We start from the raw sequence: 14,824 nt of genomic DNA, 5'->3' as shown, positions 1-14,824 counted from the left end.
AGGGACAAATACTGTTATTGAATTTATCAAAAAAAGGCTAATAAATTAAGGTTATGAGTGTTTTTGTTCATAGAGTAAAAAAATAATTTTGCATATGAATATAGATATGAATATATATTTTATACATTAACAAGGCATTAACCAAACATCACAAATACCCAAAGTCTACAACATGATAGGATGTAGTCATTTTGTAGCACATATCATTTTGTATGCTCTAAGTTACACAGATTCAGTAAAGTCATGCAGATACTCTGTGCTGTCAACAACTGAAGCATATTGCAATTCCTGCTTACTAGGTTTTCAACAACAGAGTGGGTCTAATTGGGGTCTTGGCGTGCTGCAGGATTACATTATTTTTTTGTTAACATGACATGTGAGAGTCAAATTATAAAGCTTGAAACGTGAAATTAGTTGGGCAGACACATGAAATTACAAGCATTATGATAAAAATGATAAGCTGGATACAGGAACCTGACAAAATAATAAGCATGATCTGGAATCAGACCCATCAATGAGACCCCTAGAAATTGGTAAAATTTAACATGTTTAGGTTTAAACTATTTTATAATATATAATTACAGGAATACCCCAGTCATGTGTATACTGTTAGTATAGGAAGAGGAGCTAACGAGTTCTCAACAGAATTGTGTGGAGGAACGTAAGTATTTCTTAATGTAAAATACATTATAGTCTTTTCTTTGACATTGGACCAAGTTTAGGTAAATAAACAAAGAAAACAGCTTTGTTGTCTTGCATAGTATGAATAATAATGTAACAGCAACTCTAAAAAAAACCAAAAAAACCACAAGACTTCTAGAAATCAACATACATCTGTTAACAATTGGCAAGTGTATATAAAATAAGCCAATACCTAAATCATCCAAAGTTTAAGAAAATAGTGAAGAAAAATACTGTGGATTCATTAATTTTCATGGATACCAATTTTTGTTGATTACTAGGGTACAGGTGAACAACAAATTCTAATGTTCAAGGAACTGCAAATTTTATAAAGGTAGCAAACAGAATTTGGCAACACCACAAAATCAAATATCCACGAAAATGTAGTCCGGGTAACAGAATTTATCATTACATTGAAGACCTGTTGGTGACCTTCTGCTGTTGTTTTTTCTATGGTTGGGTTATTGTCTCTTTGATACATTCCCCATTTCCATTCTCAATTTTATTTCATTAATCCAAGAAAATTGGTACCCATGAAAATAAATGAATACACAGTAGAAACTACCAAAGATCTTCCACTAATAAATGGTGAGATTCTTGTCTTTTTTTAAAGGCACATCAACATGTGACCTGTTTAAACTAGTTTTGTAGTTCACCTAGACCATAAGAGCTTTTCTCATCATTAGGTGTCCATGGCTTGTCAAAGTCAACAGTGTTCATTGTTTTCAATATAATTTACAAATATTTTCCTCAAAAACTACTTTTGATACTTTTGTCTTGCAAATTGCTGTAAAAAGGGGAAATCTCACAGGGCAGAAATGATCAGAAGGATGCACGTTTACAATTTGATTGATAGCAATATAATTTTAAAAAACAATAATTTAATTTTAGATGTAACACATATTCCAATTGGCTGAAAGTATTTTGTCCTCCAGCTCTTACATAATTTTGTCATGTGACCATGATATAACCAACATTTGTTTTGTCAAAATTTACTCCTTACAAATGGAATTTAGAATTATTTATAAGGAATGACTGTAATATTTTTTCTGTCTATTTCAAATACCCTAAAAATGGTGGTTCACACTTTTAAATAATCTGCTATGCAGGTTATTCAGTGTGCACCCCTTTCTTATGCTATTTCTTCATTCAGAAAACAAATAAGCATCATTCCTTAAATGAAAAAAATACCCATATTTTGAAGCAATAATTCCTTTCTTTTGAAAAAAAGTGTTTCAATACATTAGACTAAAGAATTTTAATTGTTATAATATCTCTGGCGGTGATCTTTTTATTACAGACATGTAACAAATACCAAAGATATCGAATCATTTTGTATAACGTCAGCTTCTATGTCACCACTTGGTATAAAACGTTTGACATGTTTGTCAGGAACACAAGCAAAACAGGTAAGTTTTCTTATATGTCACTGATAAACAAACAATACCTGAAATGTTCATTAATTACACAATGGAAGCAGGTTCATATAGAATTACAGTTGTCACTTGTGTAAAGGTTGATGTTATTGCCAATGAGACAACTTTACACAAAAGACCAACATGACACAGAAATTAACAACTATAGGTCACCGTACCGCCTTCAACAATGAGCAAAGCCCATACACACATAGTCAGTTTTAAAAGCCCTGAAATGACAATACAAACCAAAAAATGAGAAAACTAACTGCCTAACAGCTGGTTAAATAGATTACTGTCTGCAATATAAAATGGCACAACATTCAAGTTTCTTAGTAACTTTTTGATACAAGCATTTGAAGCTAAGTTTTCAAATTTTAAGAAACTATATAGTATTTATTTCACTAATTGATATTTTTCAGGCTATTGAAAATGGTTTTATTCTTGAGAAATATCTTCAGGAATTCGAAGCCATGATAAAATCTGAAGCTCAAACTGATACTTGGTTAGACAGAGTTAAACATATCAATAAGGTTTGTTTGGTGTTATAATTAAGTCATCTACTACATTTTTAAAAGTTTCAAAATGACAATTTATCTAATTTAGTTGACTCTGCCTGCCATATCATGACACAGGTTTTAGAAAACAACTGTCTTTCCTTAAAGAAAGGATTAGAAGATGTTGAATTTTGATATTGTTTTATATAGGAAATATCCATCAGTATATATAATAATGCTGTTTACAGGCTATGTGAAAATTCTTATCTGTAAATTCTGATTCTTGTTTAAAATATTATTATTTTTTATACTGTAGTTTCAGAAATTATTGTGTGCATTTATTATTGCGATTTTGTCAATTTGGACTCAAATGCAATTTTAATTTTTGTGATATTGAGAAAAATCCTGTTTAATTCATATAAAAAATTACAAAATGGGAGTTTTTATCTCTTGGTAGTGTTCAAGCCTGGAGTGGTGGTAGCAAATAGTTTGATCTGAATAAAAATAAATATATGCCACATCTCTTCTAACCAGACATAATATAAAATGCTAAGACTTTTATTGAATAATACATACACATGTTTGAATTTACAAGAAGTTTATAATAATTATTGATGCAAAGTAATGGCAAGATACAAAAGGGGGCAAAAGAAACCAGAGGGCTATTCATACAAATATTTAACACTGATTTGTTCAAATTTGTAATAATAATAATGAGAGTTGAGATAAACATGTACTTACTAAATTAAGCAGTCACATATTTGTAGTAGCTGATCAACACATATTCTAGTTAGTGTATGGTTGATTAAATATATACTCTTTTTAAAGGTTTTAAAAGATGAAGCTATTCCAAAGACAGTTCATGACGATATCAGACTAAGAGTAGACAGACTGGGAGATTCTATGAAGGCAGTGTTGAATACTATTAAGAAAGAGCAACTCAAACAGGTAACTATCAGAGATAGGAGATTTTGGGTGAACATCAATGAGACAGCGATCCAACAATATAAAAAACTTCTATAGCCTTTTAACATATATATTCATGTAAAATATCAGGTGCTGAATGAGTATAAAACACCTGATATTTTTTAATGCCTTTGAAATATTTTAATTTATTTAAACAATAGAAGAAATGTTTTCAGTTGTCCAGACTTTTTAGAATTGATATTTTGCAGTAATTGTGTTGTTTGAAACTTTTGTAAATACCCTTTGGTCACATCATTGTCAATTTATTTACTTATTATGCCCACCAAAAACAATTTACACAATTTATCTTTTAAAATTAAATGAAAATTAAGGTCTGATTTTTTCATTTTCAGGAAATTTTAGAGCAATTGGAAAACACTTCATCTGCTTGTTGCACTGTTACCACAGAACTGATTTTAACTCCACAAGTTGTAAGTTAACTTTATAATGGATTACAAGTAAACTGATCAAAACAGAATTTTTAGATTGGCTATCACAGATGAATTATAAGTATCTACAATTTTTTCCTAACTAAGCTTTAGATATATTAACTATGATTGCAAATATTTTGTGACAGGTATACTCTGATTTCCACAATATATAAGAGTCTATACCATACACCAAGTCCTTAATGGGGGGTTTGTAGTCAAGTTTTATACAGAGACTGCCAAAGATATGCCATCACCAACATTTTCTAAAATAACAAAATTATGAGGAAACGAAATTAGCCAACCACTGACAATTTGCTCTACTTTTGTCCAGGAATCTTTTTTGTTATTTATAAAAGAAAATCTATTTAGTCAACCGAAAAAGAACATGAAAACTTAAGTTATGAAAATTGTACAAAGTGTCCATGTGCTAAGATTCAAGCTTGAATTCAAGATACCAGATTACTATATATATATATAGCTATGAAAACCTATATAATATTGATTTCTTTTCATTATGCAAGTTTGTATTGAAATGTTGCCAAATTCTTTATTTCAGATACAGCAAGTTTTACTAGATGTGAATTCAAGTCGACCAGTTGCAGTAGTTTCAACACGAGACAAAAATTTATCAATAGTTGTATGTTTAAATGAGGTAATTAATACCAGTATACTGATATTGTTCTTCTTTCCTTGCTATTCTACCCTATTTAAGTCTTTTTTCATTCGAGATAGGTTTTCACAAAGCATCATCCGAAATGAAATTGCCTATATCAAATGAACTATAATTTAGATGACCTTGTCAGGTCATAAAGGGTTTTCAAAAAGAGATATTAGATAGCAAAATGTTTCAACCTGATAACCTCTAAAACATCAATACTAGTATGGCCACAATTGTGGGAGATTTTACTACTTTATAACAGTTTGATTACAACAACAAACATTCTGACAATTACAAGACATAATCAAGTCAAAGAAACTATTGTAGACAGCTTGTTGATGACTTATATAAGACGTACTGAAAAGTCAATAATTTGACTACAAATATATAAATGCCATGTTAAGAAGATAGAGTTTCATTTTAATTTTGTATCCAATGTAATGTATACATTAATAGTTTCCTTATTTTTTTGGTGATAAGAGAGAGTATAATTATACTGACGCCATGTTTTAATTCTTTTTTAGGATATAGAATTAGATGATGGTTTCGATGCAGTGTTGAAAAGTGTTGACAGTGATGTAAAATTGAAGAAAAAAGTGAAAAAGAATTGTACCTTTTTGATAATAACACTTAAACGAAAAGCTTTAGAAAAAAGTGTAGCAATTTGTGAAAAATTACAGAGTGTTTTTAGTTGATAATAAGATGATTATATTTTTAAAGAATTATTATTATTATTATTCCGATTAATAAAATGTCTTTCTCCTTTTCTTTGTCTCACAAAAAACTAAAAAAATCCTCATTTCTATTTGATCTCTTTCACATAAAGACAAACAATCTCTTGTAGTATGACAGCTGATAGACATGTGGTGAATTACCAACCGTGCAAGGGCTGTATAGCCAGTCAAGGTTGTTGAAAACTTCCATCGTTGTGGTGATTTAACTTCTACTAATAGGGTATACAACATCAGTATAAATACAATTCACATATTCAAGAAGTTGAACAAAGAAAAAAGAAAGTGAATCCAATAAATATCTTTGTTAACTTTCAGCTTTCACCCAAAATTATGGCATAGGAAATTAAGTTACAGTTCAATAGCTGAGTCAGCAAATAGTGCTCGTACCAGTGAACTCATCAAGTCCCATTGAATTCTGCATTAATGCTGATATAGTGTATAGTGTCAGTGAATGCCCTTAAAAAGACCATTACATGAATCAAAATTGCACTTAATATCTTTGTTACTTCATTTGGTAATTAAGACAACAGGAAGTGTTATAGCTGCAGTAAAAAAAAAATACTTGTAAATACATTTTATTTTATTTGTTATAACATAAATATATAAACATGTATTAACTTGTACAAAATTTACTTATTGCCATTTTCAATATAAAATAAGAAGATGTTGTATGATTGCAAATAAAACAACTCTCCATCAGAGACCAAACGACTCAGAAGTTAACAACTACAAGTCAGCTTAGGGCTTTCAACAATAAGCAAAAAATAAAGGCAACAATTGTATACAGCTGTTCAAAACTCATAAATCCATGGAAACTAAAACTGAGGGAAACGCATTAAATATAGGAGGAGAACGACACAACATTAAAATGTAACACACACAGAAACGGACTAAGCATTAGACAAAATCCTATGAGAATAACAAATATAACATCAAAACCAAATACATAAATTTGGGATAGATAAGTACCGTGACACATCTTATAGAAATGTGAATTCACAAAACCCATACCACTTAGTCAGCTATATTAGAGCCTGAAATGAAAAAATATTGAACAATTCAAAGGAGAAAACTAACAAAACAATGAATATAAAACACATTATACACCAGTAAACAACAACCACTGAATAACAGGCTACTGACTTGGGACAGGTACAAACAGGATGTTAAACATAACAAATTTGAGGTTTTTCTTAAGGTGGAACCTAACACTACAGGGAGATAACTCTGTAAAATCAGCTCAACGTTTTAATTACATAGTGTTGTAAAGGAAATATTAAAGCTTCTCAATGATCAAAACTGTTGTTTGTCAAACTTCTATATAACCAGTGTAAGTTTTCTAACAAAATGGTTGGTTCAAAATTTTTGAAATTTTTAAATACTTGTTATAGGGTCAAAGTAAATACTTTGTCAAAATTTTATGAAATTTAAATGAGCCAAATTAATTTAAGTGAAAGTGTTGGGTACCACCTTAAGTAAATAATTCCACCAAACAACATTTATATAGGACCAACACCCGCTGTAGCATGTGATGAAAAGATAGATATAGGAAGATGTGGTGTGAGTGCCAATGAGACAACTCTCCATCCAAATAACAATTTTAAAAAAGTACTGGGTAAACCATTATAGGTCAATTTACGGCCTTTAACACGGAGCCTTGGCTCACACTGAACAACAAGCTGTAAAGCCCCCCCCAAATTACTAGTGTAAAACCATTCAAACGGGAAAACCAACAGTCTAATCTACTAGTATATAAAAAACCAAGAAACGAGAAACACTTATAAATATATAATCAGCGTCAAGCTGGCAATCAAACTAGCCAATGAGACAACTCTCCACAAGAGACCAAATGACCCAGAAATTAACAGCTATAAGTGAATCAGGTTATCTTATTGGTTTAGGATTAAAATATTTGTTGAAAAAATATTAGACAAAGTCATTGTAATATAGCCTCTGGGCATTGGGAATAGTTTATTCCATAACATTAACAAACCAATAAGACGTTAATTTTCAATTGAGTCTCATCAATCTTAATCCTTTTATTCCATTTAATTTGATTACAACTTCTCTGGGTTATAGAGCTAAGTGTAAAAGCCATATAGTCAATTCAATGTGCCTATTTTGAACGGAATTTTTCCAATACTCTATTTTATTCATAAACAATATAATAATCTACTAAGAAATTATTTCTCTCATAAAGGGTCTCAAAACTGACTACAGAGTGAGATCATGACAAGCCATTTAAAATAAACATACTTCGACAAATAAATCTAGATAAAACATATCAAGGAAAGTTATCTGAAGTTTATAAACCTCTTGATAAGTCAAAAGTAATGTCATGTCAATTCACAGATATGTATAACTAAAAATAAAGAGTATTTTCATTGCATCAGGATTGTAAAATAAGGTCTATAGCCTGTGCTAAATTATCCACATAACCATCAGCCTTTACTGTTGGGTGGTTTTCATCCAATGGCCTGAAATGAATTAAAGAAAAATCAAGTTAAGTTTAAAGACCTTTTAGTAAAATATATACTTCATTTTTTTACATAAATAAGGCCGTTAGTTTTCTCGCTTGAATTATTTTACATTGTCTTATCGTGGCCTTTTATAGCTGACTATATGCGGTATGGGCTTTGCTCATTGTTGAAGGCCGTACAGTGACCTATAATTGTTCATGTTTGTGTCATTTTGGTATTTTTGTGGATAGTTAACTCATTGGCAATCATACCACATCTTCTTTTTTTTATATATACCCTACTTTTCAGTAAAATACATACTACCATGAGAAGAGTTATGTTCTTTTCATATATGTTAAGGTGGTATGATGCTAAACCCCTAATGGGAAGGATTGTGCCTGATATTCATATGATGAAAACATAATCTTCCTATCAGTTTACCGTAATTGAAGTCTGGAGCTGGCATGTCAGTTAACTGCTAGTTGTCTGTTGTTATTTATATATTATTGTCATTTTTTTTATTTTCTTTGGTTACATATTCTGACATCACACTAGGACTTCTCTTGAACTGAATTTTAATGTGCATATTGTTATGTGTTTACTTCTACATTGGCTAGAGGTATAGGGGGAGGGTTGAGATCTCATAAACATGTTTAAATCCTGCCACATTTTTTGCTTCTGTCCCAAGTCAGGAGTCTCTGGCCTTTATTAATCTTGTATTATTCTTGTGTACAATTTGGAAATTAGTATGGCGTTCATTATCACTGAATTAGTATATATATATTTGTTTAGGGGCTAGCTGATGGACGCTTCTAGGTGCGGGAGTTTCTTGCTGCATGGAAGACCTGTTGGTGACCTTCTGCTGTTTTCTGTTCAATCATGTCCATGCATGGTTGTGTTGTTGTCTCTTTAACACATTCCCCATTTCCATTCTCATTTTTATCTAATGCAATTTCATTCTTATTGTTTAAAAAAAGTTGGTTCTTTTGCAAATAGCAGTACAATTGTTTTGTAGAAGAATGCTCCTTCATTGTTTCTTTGAAAAAAAGGTATGATTACAATATTTCAGATGCAGATTGATAATGTTAATTTGATTCTTTCTACAGAACAATTTCAACCAAACAGAAGCATAATGTTTTCATGCATTTTCAAACACAATTACTTCTACTCTTTTTATAACAAGGCTGTTATTTTAAAAGACTACTTTTTATAAATACAAATTTACTACATGTAGTGATAAAAGAAAATCATGCATTATTATGATATTGATGTTTAGTTTTTATTTTGTTTCACATGTTTAATGTTATAAAATAAAAAATAGTTTTGTTTTATACTGCATGAATATAGGGTAAATTTGAAGGTGGTTTTGTTTTAAATTACCTGTATTTTCCAGAACGAACTTGTACACCTCTAATGCCACATGACTGAGCCCCGCCTACATCATTTACAATGTCATCACCAATCATTACTACCTAAGAAATATAAGACAGTCTGATAATGATTACATGTAAATCATGCTGATTGTAGTAATTTTCAATTTGTACCATATCGTTCATTCCCTTTAGCTAATGAAAATTGATCAACCATTACTAATTATCCTTCCCTCAACCACTATTGTTATGTACTGTTCAACTTATCCAGTCATTTATAACAGCTGGAGACAGAAGCCAGACTCTTAGCCTTTTAAATGCATAATTTGATGTGAGTACATGCCCTCTTAATAATGATGACTGCTTAGTCATGGTAAAGTAAATGGATACATGTCTGGATTTACCAATTGAGTTTGGTTAGGTTTTACATACAAACTACATTTTGGATTAAAAATTCAGAGTGGAACAGCTGAACACGTACAAAACACAGTACTTTTCCTACTTACACACTCTGGTGGTTGTCCTAGATCTTGGAGTACTGCACCAAAGAAGGATTTGGATGGTTTACCAACTATTTCTGCTTTTACATCACAAGCATACTGTAAGGAAACAAGCCTAAAACAAGTTCAAGGTCAAAACTTCTGTCATGTTTGTAAGTTTACACTAATCAAGTTTTACATATGCACTACAAAAAATGAATCCACCCAGAAGTTTTTATAGCTGCACAATGTACATATTCATTATTGCTTCATACTGTGGTCTAAGGGAGATAACTTAAGATTTGCTTAAGTTTTAAATGAAACTTTTGATAATAAAATTGAATTTAAAATCTTCATTTTATCTACAGTATTTAAATTAATATTCACTTATTATTAATGTTCTGTTAAGTTTGTAATAATATTCTCAATGAGCCATGAATAGGTTCAATTAAGATATTGAAATGAATTGTATTTGCAATATATTTTGTCCTTTCACATGTACATAATACCACCCATGGACTAAATAAGTGGTTGGGATGTTACCTCAAGTGCTTTTGCAAAAGGTCCAACATCTAATGTTAAGTCTGAGCCTTCCTTGTAATACTTCCTGCAACAGATTAAGTGAAAAATTGTTTCTGTATACACATAAAGAATTAAGAATTATTTTAAACATTTGAGATTGTTTGTCTTTATTACTTATCTAAATATTTTAGATTGTATTTTATTCATTTCCTCAACATTTTTAAGCAATACACAATTTTTCATTTGTTTTTGCAGCATAATAATTTGTTTACAGTGTTGATATATTTACCCTCCTCCAAGAGCAAAGAGAACCGGTGTATCTAGTGACATGAGGAGTTGGAAAGCTTTGTTGAGATTCTGATATGAGAAGGTGTCTGTAGCATCTCCTAGTACAACACAGTTAGGGTTCTCTTGATTCACCTCACTAAAATCTGACAGGGCATCTGTAAAGAAAATACTTATATAGTTCTCCAAAATTGTAAATATTCTCACAAGTAATGCACATTTATCATATCTTACAATCAATTTTAATCTGTGTATTATTTAATATTGTTTATTTTTATTGAAATTTAGAAATCAATTTGAGTTATTGCTTAAATCAGCAATCAATACTGTAAACAAACTAATTTTTCAAGAACGTTTCTTTTTGAGAGGAAACATACAATGAAAATAAAAAGTCATGAATATGTAAAACTATTCCCTTAAATATGCTATTCTGTATACACTATTTCCTGAACTTGACAAAATATACCTGGATTTACCACAAGATGTGGTCTAAGCCCTCTAGACTTCAAGATTTGACAACATGCTGGTATTGGGGGAAATACATCCTCTTCTGTCATAGAAAACCCAATACTGTGTAACTTCTGTAAAAGTTTCTTTCTTGTCTTGGTCGTTTCATTTGTACAAAATCTCACTGGAATTTTACTGTCCTTTAATCTAAAATAAAATACTAAATAAAAAGCAACTTGCCGAAAAATTCTTTATGACTGAGTCACCTTTAGATAGAATGTAAATTTTTACTACCTACCCAACCACATCTTAACAGCCAAGGGTTGGATCATTATCTTTGGCTGGTGAAGATGGCCAAACCAGGACTTGAAGATGCACAATTGGCAACATTGCTTAACCCCAGCTGATAAAAATCAGCTTGTTTTTCCAGAGGACTAATTAATACATTTATTTCATTTAATCACCATAGTTACATAAGCATGATAAGCAAAATTAATAGTGAACACATAAGTATTAAAAAAAAATTAAAGCATCATTGATTTACATGTACTTGTGGACAAGATACCCTTTGGATGTCCCTGCCCCATGTAGTTTTGATTTATATTTTATTGAATATTTATTTAAGTTGTTTTCACTTGGAAATTAATATATGTCATGTATGTAGAAGTTATACTAACAATCTGCATTAGAGTGTCTTGCTGGTTGACTACAAATACATGAGGGGGGAATAGGACCTTCATAGGGACTCCAGGATCGGGTGTTTTTAAGCTTGGGAATTTGGGATTGACCCTTTTGGGATCAAGGAATTCTTTTTTTTTGAAATTTCAGGATGTCGGGATTTCAGTTACATAAATTTGGGACCTCAGGATTTTTTGTTTTTAAGCCCAGGATTTCAGGATCAGGACCCCTCCTATCCCCCTCATACATGCATGATTTGGTCTGAGATAAGGCAGTCCAAATAATTATGACATCTTCCAAAAAAAAAAATTAAAATAACCTTGGAAAGACGTCATAATTTATTAATTATTTGGACTATATAAATCACTATGCTTATACTCAAGATATTTCATAGCACACTAACATGTTTATATATAGGCCCAAGACCACAATTAATGACCCCACTTTTCGTTGATGTTTCGAATACAGTTCCCTTTAATTAAAGTGTTTTTTTCTTTTTTCTTTCCCTATCTCATACGTTTCTTATCTTTTCTGGCATGTCTTGGGTGGAAATGAAAGAAGAGAGCTAAAATAAACTTTTGGATGTTTTATTTTAACTGAATGATTTTAATATGGAAAGAGTTATTAGGCCAGGTGCAAAAAGGTGATATTTAAAGTTTTTCGGAACGTCTTTTGACTTGTCCATACTCCATAGGGGTATGGATGTGTATTGGCTGAATTTATAAAATACAGAGGAGCAATCGTTCTGAATTTTGGATATATGGTTTTGGACTATAACTGTGGCTCCCGCAGGGTTAAAAACAACCTGCAACTTCTGGGCTTTTAAGAGGCGACTTCAGACCTGAGGGCCTTCCAAAAACACGACCTGGGACCTGTAAAATTTGGAAACTAGAGGCTCTAAAGAGCCTGTGTCGCTCACCTTGGTCTATGTTAATATTAAACATTGTACACAGATGGATTCATGACAAAATTGTGTTTTAGTGATGGTGGTGTGTTTGTAGATCTTACTTTACTAAACAATTTTGCTGCTTACAATTATCTCTATCTGTAACAGTAGTTTCTGTGGAAAATGTTGGTGAAAATCTACAAATTTTGTGAAAATTGTTAAAAATTGACTATGAAGGTCAATAACTCCTTAGGGGGTCAATTGACTATTTTGGTCATGTTATCTTATTTTTAGTTCTTACTTTGTTGTACATTATTGCTGTTTACAGTTTATCTCTATCTATAATAATATTCAAGATAATAACAGAAAAACAGCAAAATTTCCTCAAAATTACCAATTCAGGGGCAGCAACCTAACAACCGATGATCCAATTCATCTGAAAATTGCAGGGTAGATAGATCTTGACCTAATTAACAATTTTACTTCCGATCAGATTTGCTCTTAATGCTTTGGTTTTTGAGTTATAAGCCAAAAACTGCATTTTACCCCATGTTCTATTTTTAGCCATGGTGGCCATCTTGGTTTGATTGCCAGGTCATTGGACACAATTTATAAACTAGATACCCCAATGATGATTGTGGCCAAGTTTCAATTAATTTGGCTCAGTTGTTTCAGAGGAGAAGATTTTTGTAAAAAATTACTAAGATTTACGAAAAATGGTTAAAAATTGACTTTAAAGGGCAATAACTCCTAAAGTGGTCAACTGACCATTTTGGTCATGTTGACTTATTTGTAGATCTTACTTTGCTGAACATCATTGCTGTTTACAGTTTATCTCTATCTTAAATAATATTCAAGATAATAACCAAAAACAGCAAAAATTCCTTAAAATTACCAATTCAGGGGCAGCAACCTAACAAAGGAATGTCAGATTCATCTGAAAATTTCAGGGCAGATAGAACTTGACCTGATAAACAATTTTATCCATGTCAGATTTGCTCTAAATGCTTTGGTTTTTGAGTTATTAGCCAAAAACTGTATTTTACCCCTATGTTCTATTTTAAGCCATGGCGGCCATCTTGGTTGGTTGGCCGGGTCACGGGACACAATTTTTAAACTAGATACCCCAATGATGATTGTGGCCAAGTTTGGTTAAATTTGGCCCAGTAGTTTCAGAGGAGAAGATTTTTGTAAAAGTTAACGCCGGACGCAGGACGACGGACGCCAAGTGAAGAGAAAAGCTCACTTGGCCCTTTGGGCCAGGTGAGCTAAAAAAGGACCTCTGATCGACTTCTGTCCTCTGTGATGAGAATAACGACCTGCGACCTGTACATTTCCCTTAAAAACGACCTCTCAACGATTTTAAAAGCGACCTTGCGAACTGGTGGGGTCACCCTGTGGGAGCCTCAGAACTGTACTTTACACACACAAAAAATTTGACAAAAAGATTAGGTGCATTTTTTTTAATGAAACATTTAAACGTTATAAAGAACTAAATTAAAACACAGGCGCTTGGGTCTATGATACAGATTTTTTTTTTTTTTTTTTTTATTAAAATATTCAATTTTCTTTATTTATAATACATATCTATCACTTCTGTGCATGTCCCACTTAGTTTCGAGTGATTTAAACGCCCCTGAGAAAATACCAAATTTTACTATCCATACTAAGTTTCTTAGTATGGATAGTAAAATTTGGTTTTTTCTCTGGGTCGTTTAAATCACTCGAAACTACCCTGAGAAAATACCAAATTTTACTATCCATACTAAGTTTCTTAGTATGGATAGTAAAATTTGGTTTTTTCTCTGGGTCGTTTAAATCACTCGAAACTAAGTGGGACATGCACAGAAGTGATAGATATGTATTATAAATAAAGAAAATTGAATATTTTAATAAAAAAAAAAAAAAAAAAAATCTGTATCATAGACCCAAGCGCCTGTGAATTAAAATAGAGAATTTAATTGAGGTCTGTGGCCTATATAAACAGATAAACAATTTATTCATTCGCTCATATATAAAGTAAATGTGAAAAATATAGGCTCAAACTATAGATCTATGATCATCTATTATTATTATCTTTTATACCTAGTTTCAATCATTGTGCCATTTGGGGAACGTGACATGGATAGAAAAAAGTGCCTGTGATCTGTTCATACCTTTTAATAGCTTCAACAGAACCTTTAATTGGTTCACTCGCACCGCTCTCAAACAGAACACCTGTTATATCTAATAGGACACCTTTAACATCTTTACACCAACTCATTATTTATTTTTATATTTCTTACTTTCAGTTTTCAAGGTGTAGTGAATATTCTT

General features: G+C 31.4%; 2 protein-coding genes across 2 annotated transcripts in view; one reads left to right on the top strand and one right to left on the bottom strand.

Moving 5' to 3' along the window:
• The window catches only part of LOC134716258 (alanine--tRNA ligase, cytoplasmic-like), a 26,082-nt gene extending 19,096 nt beyond the window's left edge, over positions 1–6,986 (top strand). The window contains exons 17-24 of the mRNA XM_063579139.1: positions 585–661; positions 1,982–2,090; positions 2,519–2,629; positions 3,422–3,541; positions 3,913–3,990; positions 4,547–4,642; positions 5,173–6,580; positions 6,859–6,986. Coding sequence (XP_063435209.1) covers positions 585–661; positions 1,982–2,090; positions 2,519–2,629; positions 3,422–3,541; positions 3,913–3,990; positions 4,547–4,642; positions 5,173–5,343 — 762 coding nt within the window. The 3' untranslated portion in view covers positions 5,344–6,580; positions 6,859–6,986. The remainder of the gene's footprint in view (positions 1–584; positions 662–1,981; positions 2,091–2,518; positions 2,630–3,421; positions 3,542–3,912; positions 3,991–4,546; positions 4,643–5,172; positions 6,581–6,858) is intronic.
• LOC134716259 (phospholysine phosphohistidine inorganic pyrophosphate phosphatase-like) lies at positions 6,853–14,824 on the bottom strand. The gene is made up of 7 exons (XM_063579141.1): positions 14,665–14,824; positions 10,964–11,151; positions 10,502–10,655; positions 10,234–10,297; positions 9,718–9,810; positions 9,222–9,313; positions 6,853–7,859 (listed from the first exon to the last, which is right to left on the bottom strand). The coding sequence occupies exons 1-7, from the start codon at positions 14,769–14,771 to the stop codon at positions 7,772–7,774; spliced, it is 786 nt and encodes a 261-aa protein (XP_063435211.1). The 5' UTR covers positions 14,772–14,824; the 3' UTR covers positions 6,853–7,771.

Source organism: Mytilus trossulus, chromosome 4 (assembly GCF_036588685.1).
Source record: "Mytilus trossulus isolate FHL-02 chromosome 4, PNRI_Mtr1.1.1.hap1, whole genome shotgun sequence".
NCBI lineage: Eukaryota > Metazoa > Mollusca > Bivalvia > Mytilida > Mytilidae > Mytilus > Mytilus trossulus.
This window is presented reverse-complemented; position numbering and strand designations above follow the sequence as displayed.

Bases quoted from the DNA above. Each gene is read 5' to 3' on its own strand.
- LOC134716259 (XM_063579141.1), bottom strand. From the start codon at position 14,771: ATGAGTTGGTGTAAAGATGTTAAAGGTGTCCTATTAGATATAACAGGT. The intron at 10,298-10,501 runs GTAAATATATCA...AATCTGTTGCAG, and splicing joins CTCTTTGCTCTTGGAGGAGG to GAAGTATTACAAGGAAGGCT. The intron at 9,811-10,233 runs GTAACATCCCAA...GTTTCCTTACAG, and splicing joins CTTTTGCAAAAGCACTTGAG to TATGCTTGTGATGTAAAAGC.